This window comes from Ammospiza nelsoni, chromosome 4 (assembly GCF_027579445.1).
Source record: "Ammospiza nelsoni isolate bAmmNel1 chromosome 4, bAmmNel1.pri, whole genome shotgun sequence".
Lineage (NCBI taxonomy): Eukaryota > Metazoa > Chordata > Aves > Passeriformes > Passerellidae > Ammospiza > Ammospiza nelsoni.
Genome location: NC_080636.1, coordinates 51079697 through 51096963, shown reverse-complemented (window position 1 = coordinate 51096963; position 17267 = coordinate 51079697). Strand labels below are relative to the sequence as shown.

At 40.9% G+C, this 17267-nt stretch overlaps 1 protein-coding gene across 1 annotated transcript in view; it reads right to left on the bottom strand.

The window, feature by feature from the left end:
* ANK2 (ankyrin 2) overlaps positions 1-17267 on the bottom strand; it is a 187054-nt gene that overhangs the window by 115350 nt on the left and 54437 nt on the right. Inside the window, exon 2 of the mRNA XM_059469778.1 lies at positions 3587-3688. Coding sequence (XP_059325761.1) covers positions 3587-3688 — 102 coding nt within the window. The remainder of the gene's footprint in view (positions 1-3586; positions 3689-17267) is intronic.

Genomic DNA, 17267 nt, shown 5'->3' with positions numbered 1-17267 from the left:
ACACCCAATTGCAAAGCGTAACTTCAAAACACAATGAAAATTAAAAAGCTTTTGTGATTAACACTGTATGGTGGCACTAACTCCTTTTACCAGCAGAAGCAGAAACTAGAAAGAAGTACCACAGTCTTTGTTAAACTCAAATACTTTTCTGTCTTTAATAGATGGCTCTGCAAAGTCTGTCCTCTGAATAAATCTCTCAGGGAAGTAAAATGTGCATGTGGCAACCTCTTTTCAAGAGAGATTTGGGAAAGGGTACATTAGAGAGCTGGGCATGGCTTTCTGAAGTCCTAATGTTTGTCGAAGTTCTTCCTAAAAATATCACAAAGAAATTAAGTGGACAGTGGGGAAAAAAAAAGAAAAACATAATCAGGTTATGAAAATTCTCCCTTTATGTTGCTTTATAGTCTAGGAAGTCAAGAAACTGAATTAACCTAGAGAGTGACATCAAATGTGGTGCTGCTGACCTCATTATGCTGCAGTGCTCCTTCAGACCATAACTGGCACTGCTGGGAGAGGCAGTGCCTTTCCTCTTGGAAGGAGGGAGGGAGGGAGTAATGAACAGCTGTGCTCTGCCTCTCTGTCACCGAAGGAATAGAGACCAGCTGAATTAAAAGGAAGCCAACAGAGCAAGAGCAAAAGCCAAACTGACAGAGATTCAAAAAGCCTTGGAGATGGAGGCCCCCAGAACAATCTCACAGTTGAACCCTGATCTGTTCAAGGCATTAGACTTCACAGAGGAGCACAGAAGACTTGTTCAAAGCTAATGCCAACGCCCATCACATTTTTCCTTCCAAGACATCACCCTGAAAACTGACAGGTCTCCCGAGACAAGATGGAGAAAAGTTACTTTATGCTGCCTTTGGATCCCCAATTCAGTTTCAAAAATCAGCAGGCAGCTGATGAACTCAGAAGAGTCAGTCTGGGGTCTAACTTCTGCTGGAACCTTGGGCTGCACAAATGCACAGTGTAACATTTGTTTTGCTAAGAACATTTTGAACAAGATGCAGTACCAAGTAGCTTTCTCTTGCTATGTTAACTAGAAACAGTAACCATATCCTAAAAAACTACATTTGTAGCATAGAAATGCAGCTTTAAAGGAAACATATTTACAATTGCTTTTGGTTATACATCCTATAAAACACCAGGAATTGGATTTTTTTAAGGGACCCCTCATAAAACTGGGGAATTTTGTCCCCTAACGTTTTTAACTCTCTCCAGAAATAAACAGAGTTGATTTATGATTTTCAGAAGAGACGACAGCGTTTGAATTCAGATTCAAGTAGGCAATACTATAATAGGTGAACTTGTTATGATGGTAGCATTCAACAAAGCATATTTAAGTCATGTCTAATTGTTAACTATATAATTGTTTTATTAACTACTCTGTGTTCAGTATATGCAGAAACATTAAGCTCCATCGTATTTTGGCAACAGCTACACTGGGAAAATACTTGGATTATCTATAAAGATATATTGCTCTGAAAACTCAGGATGTGAGAAAAAAACATTGAAACTGAAGAAAGAATCTCCTGGTGTTCTTTCCATTCAGGGAAGCTTATCTTTAACATTATGTATGGTTTTCTTGTATGAGATCTAATCTAAAAATAGCATTTTACTGAGGAAAAATATCCTGCACATACAAAGCTCCATTTTTAAAAGAGCCTTGAGATATCTCACTGTTAAAAATAAAACACACCCTGCATTTTGCACAGACTGTGTTTGCTTCTCCCCTCAGACAGCTGGAACACAATGATGCAGACACCACTTCCAAACCCTGAGCAGGAGACAAAGGAGGAGGAATAACTTCAAGGCTACTCAATATTCCCTGACCTCTAGCAGAGGGAGTCTGCTCCCACTCCCAATAAAATTTACAACACACCAGTGATGCTTAATCACTGGAAGCACTGAGGGTCTTGGTTACAAAAACCTCTGTAAGCAATTTAATATGGCACCAGAACTGGAGTCTGCCAGAAGGTGAAGTGCTTGGTTGTGCTCAGCGGATGGTGAAAGCTTTCATCTCCCCTACATGGCACAAGTGGAGCTTTGTCACCAGCTGCAGGTGGGAAGCACTTTCCACAGAGGATAAATGTGCAGCAACTTTTGCCATATTCCTCCCATAACCAGCAAGAGAATATGAACGCTGGGAAAAAAACCTTGTAATGTTCCTAAGTAATTATCATATTAACTGTGCTCTGTCTTGGGGGTAAATCTCTTTGTAAATATTGGTGCTTATAACAAAGATGGAAAACTTGTGGGATCTATTTGAACACAAGAACTTGAGTATAGCTTTACTCTCTTCTAACTGGGAAACTTGAAGTTTGCCAGGTCACATCCCATAAAACTCAGCAAGTTTTCCTTCACAGTAAGTATTTTAAAGGAAACTTTCTCCTAGACAGTAAGATGAGAACATTCCTGTATGTTTTCAACAAGCAGAACATGAAAAGCCTCAGCTCTTATTCTCATCATTAAATTCCTTGGCACAGCCAACAGATCTGCTCTCACTCCTGTGCCCCAGCTTCCATTTGACACATGCCTTCATGCCTTCTTTAATCATCTGCAGCTTTCCTTCAGCAGGGAAGGTGAGAGCACCAAACATTTTAGATTATTTCACTCCTGATTCCCCCAGTTAGTTTTTTTTTCTTCACACCCCCCTTCCCCCCCCCCCCCAAAAAAAAAAAAAAAAAAAAAAAAAAACACCACCAAAAAAAACAAAAAAGAAACAGTGGTCGCAATTCTGGGATTTTACTTCCAAATAGCATAACCACTGTCCAGTTAGTGGTTACTCTGATCAAATCTGGCTAAGAGTTAGGGGAAAGCTGGGCACCATAAAAGCCTGAGCTGTCAAATTCCCCATCAAAGAAACTGCAGTTGTTTCACTAGAAAGCCAAGACACTTCCCAGAACTGATGCAAACACTTACTTGCATATTTAAGTCACAGTTAGAGTCTTATTAAACTTGATGGTTCTAGTCACTTAAACGCTGCAAACGTAGGTCCCTAAGCTATGAAGCCAAAGTAATTGGATTTCTATGACAGAGCTACAAAAGAGCCAAGCCAAAACATTGTGTCACATTACAGTCACATCAATGGTGAAACTTTAACAGTGTACTTTTACAGCAGTTATAACTTTCTTGAAAGGAGAGACAGCATGTTAAGTACAACATTTAAGTATCTTTTATGTTATATTGTAGATATTACTGACCAGTGATAACAACACATTTAGTTTTGTGGAACAAGGTGAAAGCCCATGGCTACCCCTTCAGCCATCTGAGAGTACCCAGAACTGCACTGCCAGTGCAGGTGATTGCCAAGGTTTTAATCTGCTTGGGCACAAATTATCTGGGCAGCTACAACTACATCCACTCAAGTGCTTACCTACCCTCTGAGACCTCACAAAAACAACAGGGGAAGCCTCAGACTCCCACACCTGAGCTCTCAGGGGATCAGGGGCTTCACGTGGGAAGGCTAAGGAAAATCCATGGGCTGAGCATGTCACACTCAGCAGGATAAAGAGATAAATCACATCTCTACAGTGCCCAGGTGTTTTGCAATTCACTCTTGCAAGCTTGTATCCATGAAATATCTTACCTGATTACAGGTGTTAATGTCTATTCCACTTTTCAGGTATTCCACGACTTTGTCCAAATTGCCAGCTCTGGCAGCTCGGAGAAAGCTTGCATTGCTGTCAGACTGTAAAAAGAGAAGAAAAAAATTCTCCAATTAGCCCCTGCTTAAACCGGAGCAGAACCTCATCAGTGTAAGGTTTCCACATTTTATGCTACAGGAGAATAAAGACGTGAAACAACCGAGTTTGAATTGTATCTGCATTAATTAGCATATTTAAATTAGACTATAATGGCACAAAAGAACTGCAGACCTGTCAGAGTGAGCAAAACAGAGCAATAATTGCTGACATTCAAAATTTAGCAAGAACCAGAAAAACCAACCAACGAAACAAACAAAAAAACCCCAAAACCCCAAACAACCATAAATCATAGTAACTGATATTGTCAACAAGAGAAACATAAATGCATCAACTTGCTCATTGTAGTTTTCTGGAGAATTACATATAAATATATAATCTCTTTATATATTTTTTTTTCTGTATTATTTATGTATTTATGCATGTTGTTTATAGATGTGTATAAATGTTATTTACAGATTTAGATCTATTATTTTTAGATGCCTATGCTCAAAGTGGGCAGCACTGCACATGTAGCTAACCTTAGAACAAAGCGGATGAAGTACTCAAGGCTGAGTATCCAAATCCAGGATCATGCTGCAAACATTTCCACCCCTAAACTGCCTGCTCTCATTAAAAAAAAAAAAAAAAAAAAAAAAAAAAAAAAAAAAAAAAAAAAAAATTTAGAAATCCTATGAAAATAAACTTTCATTTTTCAGCCAGGTTGTGGGACGTACTGTTAAGCAACAGAACGTGGAATACCTCAGCCCTCTTGCCTTTGTCTATGACACAAAACAGAGCCCAGAGGTAGAGGACAGCCCGCACTCCCTCGGACTGGGACTCGCTCCTTCTCATCATGAGAATATCCTAAACCCCTCCCGCTTCCAGCCACTTATTTCACTTGCCCAATCCGTTCCAATACTTTCTTTTTTCGTCACCCTGTTTATCACTCGCTTCACAATCCCTGATTCCAACCTATTTTAATCTGCAACAGATGGATGTCATCAAAATCAGCCTCCTTACAACTGTGCTACGTGCCAAGACAAAAATATGTCTATGGGAGCACATCCTTTCCTGGGATCAGGATATGCTCATAAAGACATCAAATTATGTTTTAATATTTAAGGATCTTTGAAAAAAATCATGTCTTGGTAAAAACATTAACAAACGACAAATATCTGAGAGCATGAGGGGTAAAACTGGACACACTGGTTGGAAAAAGCAGCTTTGCCCTCAATAATGGACGTTTTACCTTCTTTCTCCCTATTTTTTTCCTGCTTTACTACTACAACAATCATTTACCGTAGCAAAACTACAGTCATCAGCTTTATACTTTTAAAAGGTTAAGAAAGAATGATGCAACAAATTACCGTCTACAACTTAGGGTTCTTAGGGATGAATCAATCGGTTTTTTTTTCTTTCACACAGAATAACAAAAAAAGCTAAAAGTGCTGACATCTCAATTATTGCTGGAACCTCAGATTATAGCTAAGCCCACACAACTCTGTCATCTGTTTCTGGCTAACAAGACACAAGCAATGCTTTCCAAGCAGATTATCATTTCCTTGATTCATAATTTTATTACCTCAAAATCGAATTACTGCAGTGTACATCACTTCCAGTCGCTTCAAAACACTTTCCATACACCAGAATAATGATCATAATTCAGAACATTAACTTCTTGTCTGCATAAAGAATATTTCAGCAGTCCATACACTTCATATATAAATTCCCATACAAGTACAAGAGACTAGCCACGAAACATTGAAAATATTTTGCAACATGTTACAAGGATTAGAAGACTTAGAAATTGAGAATACTCAGATTTTCCTTCCCAGTTGGTCAAATCTAATTTTTCAATAGGTTGTCATTAGTTTCTCCTTTGTCCCATTCTCTTAATGCTTTTTAAAAGCATTTTTGTCAGCACTACTCTCTCAAACATTTATTCACTTTAGCACACTTCAAATTCAAATGCATTTTGACAAAATCCCCCCAGTAAACAACAGCAGAAGTTTCCTGTAGTCTTACCATGTCAGAGAAGACAATTAACCTGGATCTGTCAGCTTTTCCAACAGATTCCGTAATCTCTTGAAATATTTTGTTACACAGCCCCTCACAGTCTTAGGAGCTCCTCATCGCCCTCAAGTCCCTCATGGCCTCCAGAACCACTTGCAGCCCCTCAGAGCCCCTCATGTCCCCTCAGAATCCCTCACAGTCCATCATGGTCCTTTATGAGCCTCCCAAAGTCCCTCTGAGACCCTCATGGCCCTTCAGAGCCCCTCAGAAGCCCTCACAGCACTTTAGACCCCTCACAGTCCATCACAGCCCCTCATGGCCCTTTAGAACTCATTATGGCTCCTCAGAACCCGTCACAGTCCACCACTGCCCTTTAGAGCCTCCCAAAGTCCCTCATGGCCCTTCAGAGCCCCTCATGGCCCCTCACAGCCCCTTTACGGAGCCCCTCAGAACCCTTCAAAGCACTTCAGAGCCCCTCAAAGTCCATCACAACCCTTTAGTGCCTCTCAAAGTCCCTCAGAGCCCCTCATGGCCCCTCACAGCCCTTTGGAACACCTCATGGCCCCTCGCAGTACCTCAGAACACCTCACAGTCCATCATGGCACTTTAGAACACCTAAAAGTCTCTCAGAGTCCCTCATGGCACTTTAGAACCCCTCATGGTCCCTCACAACTCCTCACTGCCCCTCAGAACCTCTCACAGTCCATCATGGCCCTTTAGAGCCTCTCAAAGTCCCTCAGAGACCCTCACAATCCCTTACAGCCTCTCACCAATCCCTTTAGAGCCCCTCAGAACCACTCACAGAGCTTTAGATCCCTCACAGTCTCTCAGAGCCCCTCAGAACTCCTCACTGCCCCTCATAATCCCTCATGGCCCCTTCGAGTCCCTTACGGCCCCTCAGAGCCTCTCAAAGTTCCTCAGAGACCCTCACAATCCCTTAGAGCCCCTCACAGTCTCTTAAGAGCCTCTCAGAATCCCTCACAGTCCATCACATCCCCTCATGGCCCTTTAGAACCCCTCATGGCCCCTCACGGACCCTCTGAGCCCCTGACAGCCACTCAGCCCCTCAGAGATCCTCAGAGCCCCTCACAGCCCCTTTAAAGCCTCTTAAAGTCTGTCAGAGACCCTCATGGCCCTTCAGAGCTCCTCACAGTGCTTTAGAGCCCTCATGGCCCTTTATAACCCCTCATGGCCCCTCACAGCCCTCATGCCCCATAGCCCCTACACAGTCCCTCATAGTGTTTCTCACTGGAACCACCATATCCATCTTTATAGTTTGGTGACCGGTGAAGAAAAGCTGTCAACAAACTGTCATTTGAAGGCACTTTCTTTACAAGAAAGAAGACAAAAACACAGACCCAGCGTCCCGTGCACCATATGGTATTTATCACATCCCCTCCTCCTAAGCACACACCCCTGAGCGGTTTTCTTGAGAGTTTTACACAGTTTTACAAGTAGATCATGCTTGAAAGCATGAAACACTCTACCAGTGACGAAAGGAAAGGTTTACAGGAGAAGAGCTCACCGTAAGCAGCAGCAGCATGTGAGCACAAGAACATGAGCGCCCTGTAATTTGGGAAGCCCCAAATCCAACATGGTAATGTGCTAAGTCCCAGCTGGCAGCTCTGCCCTCCAGCCTCAGCCCAGGCAGCCAGAATTAAGCTTCACGCTGTGTACATGCAGGCCCTAAGGTCAGTCAAATCTATACATTATAGACATGATATAAGAATACGGTGTGAGGGATTAGAAAATACTGAGATGGTATTTTATAATATGGGTTGAAATCATCACCTGTGGATTTAACCAGCTTTTTCTAATGCGCTGCTCTCAATACATACACAGTGACAGAGCATGATAAGTCCTCACTAACTACTTTTTTAAAAAGAAATTATGTTTGCAATGCAGTTCTAGTACACAATATAGATACAAAGGTAAATTTATATTAGATAACATAAGAAATTGTTCCCTGTTAGGGTGGTGAGGCCTTGGCACAGGTTGCCTGAAGAGGCTGAGCCTGCCCCATCCCTGGAAATGTTTGACAGGGCTTGAAGCAACCTGGGACAGTGGAAGGTGTCCCTGCCTGTAACAGGAGGTGGAACTAGATGACACTAAAGGTGCATTCCTAAACCTATGACTTTTGGGAATATTTGGTTTTATTGGACCTTGTAGACATCTCCTATATTTTAACTTTTCTTATGAACTTTTGACTGAGGATAGGTAATTCCAGCTATAAATAAGAATTGTCAGATCACTAGGAACAAATAAACTGCAATGTGAAAAACATCAATATAAGTACGCTCACAGCATGGACACAAACATTTCTTTATAACTACCTAGCTGTCAGATACTGCATAAGGAAATACAAGAAATTATCAAGTGACTATATGAATACACGATTGTGGGTTCTCTCTCTTTCTTGCTAATTACATTGCTGCAATTTAACCTGAATTTGAAACATATATTTCAGGGAATCTCAGCAAATAAATCATATATGGAAATCAGTATCTTAATCAAATAGACCTTCCCTTCTTGTTCCTCTGTCCCCACTCCAGCTGCCCTTCCTATTTTGCATTATGTACCACATCACTTACTGCACACAGCCTGTTTCTCAAAGACATTTTAGAGAGAAGTGCAAAAATAAATCCTGAAATCATATGCTGTACCAAATCCATAAAATATTCAAATTTGCTAGTGAAAACCAGCTTCAGGCATAAGAAGGAAAGACTGGGGGAGTAGAAGCCTTCAGTTTTCAAAGGATAGCTTTCATCATAACATTATCCAACAAATATTTGTTTTAAATTGTTTCTGTAGAAAACCTATTCCTACAGGTTGGATTTGGGTTTTTTCCCCTGCAAGTAAGTTGAGTGACCCCAGTATGTCCAAAATCTGAAATATCTCTGTGAGAGAACAGAGTCCAGCACTATGGGCATCCGAACAATTCTCATCTACTAAACACTGTTTCTTAATGGAATGCTGGCAAAAAGATAATTCAAAACTCAAGCCCAATGTCCAAATAGGTTAAATTAAGGTGCATTGTTTGTATATTACAATGTGTATCTGAGTGGCAATAACCCTTTCTGTCTTACATTTCAAGCACGGGCTTGGGAATGCACTGCTTTGATTTTATGGAGAAAAATTTACTCAGCTCTAACTTTTGAAGGTATTGTCCCTGATCAGGACATGAGTAAAACCTGCTTTACATAAATAAAAAACCTCAAATTGTTATTGGTTAAAAAACCTTCGATGTTCAAGTGAATCCTGTGCTATCACTGCAGGTAAAGCCAGCATTAAGCCACAATTAATCAATATGGCAGGGGTAGGTGATGGTGTTAATGCCATTTAAAAACTTCAGAGTTGTGAGGCACTGTTTGTACAACAGCTGTTTCTATAATTAGCAAAATGCTGATAGCTTGTGAACTCTTCCTCATTAAGAAGCTCCTGAGTGCTGGCTCATCATGTTAGTATATCCAGGGAATGCCTGGAGTTGAGAATTCAGCTCATGGCAGAAGGAAAGTTGCACCTTCTAAACTCACATTTTCATGGCTTCTTGATGCTATTTAGTACTTAAAGATGAAAATGGAAAAATAGCAGGTATGCAAGCACATATTTTTCTTTTTTTTATTCCCTCCTTTCTAATGTGTCAGTTTAAGCTCCCATCCTTGAGACAACCACTACATTTTGTCCCAGTTGGCTTGGCTATTCTCTGATTTCAGGAACCATCTGTTCCAACCAGCCATCATTTAATTGGGTGCAGCTCTAGAAGTGGCACAGACCAGGTGTTACCATTACCCAACTCACTCCTCAGATACAGATTTTTGCTCATTAAGGAATCTTCCTCCATACCAGCATTCAGATGCAAAGATGGGAATTCAAATAAAATGCTTTTCCTCATGGAATATTTTCTGTAAAACTTGCCAGCAAGTTTATCAGTGGCTCACATTTTATCTACTGTACGCTGATTTTTTTTTTAATTCAGCTGAAAGTGCTGCTGATCTCCAAAGGGCATCACACCAGAATAAGGAGCAATAACTGCAAAGAGGCAAAGGGTTTCTTACATGTTTAGCTTTTAATTAAACCCCCAGAGCAGAGTCTGAGCCTGCAGTTCTGATATACATGCCATAATGAGAGCTAAATATTCCACTTGTGACGGCACAGGCTCAGTAATCTAACACTGATAAATTATTTAAATGAGATAATAACAGCTATAATGGACACATATTTTCCCAGCCCTTAATGAAATAACATTCATCTTCTGAAAGAAAAGAAATACAACAGTGCTTTGCTTTCAAAGCCACTTCCTTTGCCCATAAAAATGTATGTTTTCATTAATTTCATTTACTGGGAGCGATGAAGGAAGACAGATTAAATCACAGATCCTAAAGAAATTTCAGTGTCTAAATTCCTGGATAAACAATGGGCCAAATTTTCTTATTTCAATATGAAAACAAGAATTTTTATCACTCAGCTTTTGCGATTCAACCATGTACAGGCATTTCAGATCAGATTCATCCTGCTGTGCACCTTTGTTTGTATGGAATTTTTTCATAAATACTTGAACTGAAAATCCCACAAATGTAAAATAGTAGCTTTCACTGAACAAACATCATGTTCTCATAATCTAGAGCAAGTTCTTATCCAGGAAAAAGACACAACTGGCCTTACAAGAAACTAAAATTTGTTAAGAAGAATCCCAGGATTTGTGAGATGTGAAGAGGAAGATAAGATTTCAGAGGTAAGATATCTCTAACAAATTAAATATTCTCTGCCAAGATGGAGCTAATAGCATCTAGTAATTAATTATTTTAAAATGTCAAAGGTCTGTCTCCCTAGGTTGATATTGATGGTTATAAATCAGAAAAATAAAAATATTCTATAAAGCACATATCATGAACCTGAATAATTTAAGGAGCTTGGACTACTTAGGCAAATTAATCATAGAACATCATGAAGGATATGGAAAAGCTGGCACTGTTGCTACTTTTTCTGGCACTGAGCTGAACCTGCGGCTGGAGTTGCTCTCACCACGCTGTTGCAGACATTTCAAATGTGACCCCACACTTTGCCATGGAGATTGTGGATATTTTCAGCAAAAAATATTTTGTAATAACAAGTGGGTAAAAGAGGTACAAGAAGAAAGAATGCTTGATTCAAACAATCCTTGATTTCAAATCAAAACATTTTTAAACACAGAAAATTATTCCCTGGCCCAGAAACCTGGGATGGCATTGACCAGATTCCTTCCAGTATAGGCTGCATTCCTCAGAATGAATATTGTCTCATTAGCTCTGCTAAGGGATGTGTGGGAGCCCAAATCACGCACTGCCAGAGCAGGTGGGAAGGGTAATGCTGTTTGCATTTATTATACATCTTGGTAAGAGCTTTCTTGTGTCAGACAAAGAGGCTGCAACCCAAAGGAGACACTGCATGCAGCAAGATTCAAGATTTAGTGTGTTCCTCAAAAAGTTGCTTTCATTGGTATGACTGGAGATGGAAAGAACTATGGCAAAAAAAGAAGCTGAGAAAATAAACTAGGTTAAGTGATTTATGATTTATGCACATTATAAATAAAAAATATATTACAAGTCCAACATATATATATTCATCAACTTCTGGGGGTTTCAAGATTTGCATAAAACAGTTCTGTGGCAGTTTCATATCTTTTTATGAGACTGTTCTCAGAAAGATGCATTTGAAATTTAAGAAATTTTTTTTTGCTGCTATACAATACCAACAAACATATTTCTGAGCAACATAAGGAGAAGGAGGAAACTGCCCAGGTAACCCGGGCTGAACACCAGTTCCTGCACCAAGATTGCTCCAAACAGACACAACTGAACAATTGGTAATGCTGATAGACACTTATAATTTTTACTAGTGGAAAAGCCAGGCTTCGGCTATTCCATCTCTTGTTATTGATAGGAAAAATCTTAATTATTCATAGGGAATTACTTTAATTTTAGGCTGCTTGTTAAATTTTGACACCTTTGACTCTCTTGCCAACTCTGTGAAATTCCAGAGCTTGCAGGATACCATCCAGCCACTCTTTTCTCTCTGCTGGAATACACAAATGCCTGATCAGTTTGGCTTTGTTTTTAACCAGGAAAAGAATAAAGGGATATTTTGGAAAGCCACTTCAAACCATGCTTAATTTTTACCACATCTTTAGGTCTAATTGATCTCAAACTAAACAGATTTAAGTTATTTGCTAAAGGGAAGGTTTAAATGCACACTTAACCTTGTTCCTGAATTTGTCCAACATTGGCAAATACAGTAGCAAGAGGAGAGGAAGATAAAACTAATGTAAAATCACCCCTTCCTCAAGCCAAGAAGCAAATGCCTTCTATAAACTTTTTATGATTCTTAGCTGCCTCAGACTTCTGTAGGAGTCCTCCCACTCCATTCATTAACTTGCCATACTGGCCTGGCTGCTGATTGTACTGTGTCAATGAAGGATTTGTGAGAACTGAGGCAAAACTGCATAGCTTTCTATGGAAAAGAATGGAATAAAATCTTTTGCCCAGCTGCATGTCCCTTCCAAAGGCAGTACTTGAAATGACAGATGTTATTTTAATCCATGCTGATTTTACAGTAAAAGCAACCTCAGTTAGCAGGGTTCTAACAAGGGACAGTGCATCAGTACTAGCTGAACTTGAGGCATGTGTAATCCCTGTCCTTCCCTTGGGCTATTCATCTTCTCCAAAACAAACTTTCTGCTATAAATCCCAGCTTGGAAATCCCATGTGGGTGTCTGAATTATCACTGGCACGAGTCTAAAAAACAGACTCTCAAATGCACCTGGGAAACAATCTTTGCATTTAAAAAAGAATAAAGAGGAAAAAAAAAAAAAAACAAAAAACAAAACCAAACCACCCTGAAAAACAACAAACCAAGCACATCACAGGATTTTGGCTTTGAGAATCAAAGATTTTCTAGTTTGATTAATAATAAAAGCTAGCAATCTCTTCATTACTCTAAAAAGCAGAAATGTATAATCCTGTTGTTTAATTGAAACATTTCTTGTGCTGAAATTTGAGACAAAGTATCATTTAGTCATATCCTGAAATGGTAAGGATTTGGGATACCTTCAGATGAGCCCCAGGATTAGTCTTGGTTCTCCTAGTTGACACACACATTTACTCAAGTCTCTTAAATACTGATATGAAACCAAGATCTCCTCTAGGGGAACTGAATAATATTAAAGGAAGGAAAAATATTTAGCAGTCTCTGGATACCATATATTGAGATGTTGAGGTGCTGGTAACAACTGTAGAACTTGGCAGGCATCTAAATGGTTTCCATGGCAAGTTTCCATCACTGATGGTGTTCCTAAACAGAGGTAATAATGCTAGAACACCTCTAGAAAGAATTAGGATGCCATTTCAAACCTTATCTAGCAGGATAATAACCAGGCTTAACAAAAATCCAGGTTGTAAGTGAAGTTTAAGACAGACTGTTGACAGATAATCCTATCACTCTCAATTTTTGATTCCCTATGGCCAAAGTGACATTTTCTAATAAAGAAATGTGTGAATACTGTCTGTGCTAAAGGGTCAAACTGCTCTACCCACCCAAACACCATTAACCGATCGCCCATTGATTCAAATGTACTGGTTCCATAAAACTGAGAAAAACATTTCATGCTGCTTTGAGATGGGCTAAAATAGCTGTAAATAAATGGTGTTACCACAGTTGCTAATTCAGCAAGACTCATCGCACAGATCTTACTTGTACAGAGAGGTAAAAGGAACACTCAAGTGGTAAATGAAGAACCTTGTAATCCTAGGCCTAAACCTTAAACAACTGAGCTCTGGCTAGCAGAGAGAGGCACCAGTTTCACCTAACTTCACGTGCAGAAAAGCAACAATGATGTTAAAATCCACCTTGCCACCACTTCTATCTTGAGCAGGGAGGAAAAACTCCTATGAATGCTGCAGTAAGAAAATCCTGTGCTGCAACTCAGAGAGCAGTCTGTCCCAGGCAATCTGGGATACCTGGTTCTGAAGCAGCAGATTGCTTTTGATTCTTAGGTTAGACAAGATTAGATTAGCAAAGCAATTTTGCCATCTGAGTTGGCTGAATATCAGCTGAATTGTTCTGAACCTCGTATCTGCTACAAGGCTCCTGGAACCATCATATTCAGCTTGATGTGGCAACTCTTTTTAATGAGCCAAGACAGGGAGCATGGCTACAGTTACATAAAAGCAGAGGAAATCTATAATAGCCAACAGGGTACTGTGCTGGATACCATATTCCTGTTCAGGGGAAAAAATAGATACACAATTTCTCCCTGCAGAACAAAGCTTTATTGACATTTCTAATTTAGAGACACCTCTTCTTCTTTTAACTTTTTTTGTACAGAATCATAAAGATGATAAGAGACTGAAACATTCTTAGGGAAATACAGGAACTTTCTTTTGTAATCCCCCAAGCACTGTAAACCTGAATCAAGACAGACATTCTAAAGAAACTTGTCCAGTCCCTACCAGGGTCACTAAAGCCAAGATTTTATGATTGAACACATCAAAGACATTATCAAAGTGCCTGATCTCTGCCTGCTCTGAAAAGCTGCGTAGGCTGAATGAAAAGTATCCAGAAAAATGAAAAGGAAAAGAAGCCTCAAAGATCACATGCTGCTCACTCCTGCCTCCTCTGAGGGCTGACCTTATGCCGAAGGGCAGCTCAGAGGCTGGACGTGCCAGGAGAGCTGTTTCAGTTTGCTTGTTTGTGTCACAGGGGCTTCCATACCTTTGCTAACAGCTTCAGGGAGATCCTCTCATGCCCACTGAAACCACCCTCAGCAGTGGAGCAGGCACATCCTCCCCCACAGCCCAAGGAATCCCACTGGCCTTCCCCCTGACTGCATGTTTCCCATCACAAACACTGGAGATTATTTGTTAATTCAACCAAAAACTGCTTGGTAGGAGGAAAAAAAGCCTGTCTGTATCCTCTGTATCCAAAGAAGTAGGTTACTTTCATGTTTTAGCTTGAAGAAAGTTTTATTTCAGAGGGTTTGGAACTAGATGATCTTTAAGGTTCCTTCCAACCCAAACCATTTTGTGATTCTATGAAGAATGGGTCCAGCTGTGTTGTCAGTGAAATACAACATAAAACTGTTCAGAAAAATCCAGCCAAAAAAATATGCTACCAGAAATCCAATACATCATCAAAAGTGTTTTCTGGGACATGCAAAACTCCTTGTGAGCTGCTGCTGGGAGTGCCTTGGGTCTCCTCTTCCCCTACAAACACTGGAACTCAGCTCACCTGCTCTTCTGAGCTGCACTGCACTAACTGAGGCATGTGCAAAGCACCAGGTCAGATAGAACAATTCTAGTATACATCAGCTGCAGACCACATGAGATTTGGATACACTGACACTGAAGGTTTACTGATCTTCCTGTGCTGCCAGAAGTTCTGACACAATATACTTCCATTGCCAATTTTGAAAGAAATAGCCCCTTAATGAATTTCTCAAACAGAATGAGAAATAAAGGGGAAAAGAGAGAAGAGACACTTCATTTACCATAGATACCACAAGCATCCACATCTTAATGATTTTCTTCTGGTTTGCTGAACAAATGCTGACATTAGTGGCATAAGTGGGATCCCTTGTCTGTGCCTGGTCCCACTCACTGTAACCCTCATCTACATGAGGATCTGTGTGGCTCTGTCTCGATTGCACACAGAAAACAATATGCAGTGGGCAGGCAGCAGCTCAAAAGTAAATTACTGACTTCAAGTTTGGAGAAATATCAACACAGGATCATTCCTAACAGTTGTGCAAACCAGGATAACTAGATAACATCCATTCATTGCAGGGCTTGTTTAACCCACAGGGTTCTCTCTTCACATACCTCAACCTCCTGGTAGCTGACAATGCTTGGAAGCCACTGCACAGCTCAGCGACAGCTGCTTTTTAATCACAGTCAGGGCAGCGAAGCAAAGCTTCTGCATGGACTAGTTTAGCAGACCCCTCAGTACTGCAAGCTATCCAGTAAGGTTGTGAGCAAAGCCATCCTTTGCAAATGCAACATGCACAAGCCTGATCTGAATTTTTCCATGTGATTCCTGTTTTCTTCAGCCAAACTTACCAGGGCTTCAGGCTCTTTACTTTCTTCACTGTTGTATCCATAATAATCGGGAGTTCTATCCAAGTCTTGTATGTTCCCCTGTGTCCTTAAGCCCTTCTCTGAATGACAAGCCTGGCAAATGGGTGCATTGCCCATATCAGTTCTTCTGCTCCCTCGGAGCAGGGGGACGGCTCTGGCCCCGCAGCGGGTGCCCGGCACTCCCGGAGGACGTGGCACCGGCCGGGAGGGGGGTCCCGCCCGTGCTCCGCTCCTCGGCCGCTGCTCCCGGGCCCCCCGAGCCGAGGCGAGTCCCGCAGAACCCGAAACCCCAGCAACTGCGGGCAGCCCTCGGTGACCATTTCCAATTCAGGCGCTGCCCGGCTATTTTTACACCTACCAGGCCAGCTATGCATGTCAATGGCGTGGGGTGGGCCGGGGGCCGGCTCTCCAGCACGGAGCCGGCCGGCCCAGCTCGCAGAGTTAAAGTCCCGCTGGGTGGAATGCCCTGCACACACTGGTTATTGAGTTACCCAGCTGCGTGCCTTTCAATGGTTTGATTTTTCCCTGCCCTGCTTGGTCTCACTGTGCTTACATAAAGCACTGAATTTCTGAATGTCGCCAATGCCTTCTGAGTTTCTAACTCAAAAATATGATTTATTCAAGTCTATCATTCAACATCTACTTGATATTTACCAACCAAGACAAAGTGGATGAGCATAGATTTCATGACCATTTAATTTCAGTGATTCACACAGTATTTCATGTTGATGTAGCCTATAACTGTGATGAGCTTGCTTTGGATTGATATGTCCCCTGGGTATGATTTCAAATGAGCTCAAATGTATCCAAAAAGGACAATATCTGTTGTTACATCACTTTTGCTCCCATCTATGCCACGTTTGGGATTTTTATTGTCAAGTTGGTTTAAGGTTGGTGTTAATCTTTTAGAATAGTTATGATTTAAAACCAAGGAAAAAATCCCAAACAAACAAAACAACCCAAAGGAAAATAAGAACAATCCCACTTATTACTTATCATGCTTGCACCCATTAGGCTAAAAGCAATGCTCAGGATTGCATGTTGGAATCTACCTCTTATCCAGAAGAAGCTCAGAGCAGAATTAAAAAACACTGACACCACACAACCAAAACCCAAACAAAACAAAAGCAAAAAGACAGTTGAGAATCAATTTTCAAACATGACCAGCTGGGGACAGCAGAGGCAGAAGGGACAAAGCGTCTGCAGATACCAAAGCCCTGTAGAATATACCACCCTGCACACCCAAGCCTAGCAGAGCTGGGCATCTGTTTAAAAACTTAAGCCCCAAATTCCTCAGAAACAGAGAGATCCTCAAAGAATTGCAACAACCAGCCAACTCTTTTCCCTTCGAGTTTCAATCCATAGCCAGTATGGCAGCCCACATCAGCAGGCAGCTCTCCATGGCAGCCAATTGATTCCCACCCAGTTCCCCTCCACAGCAGCACCAGTTATGATTCAAGAGACC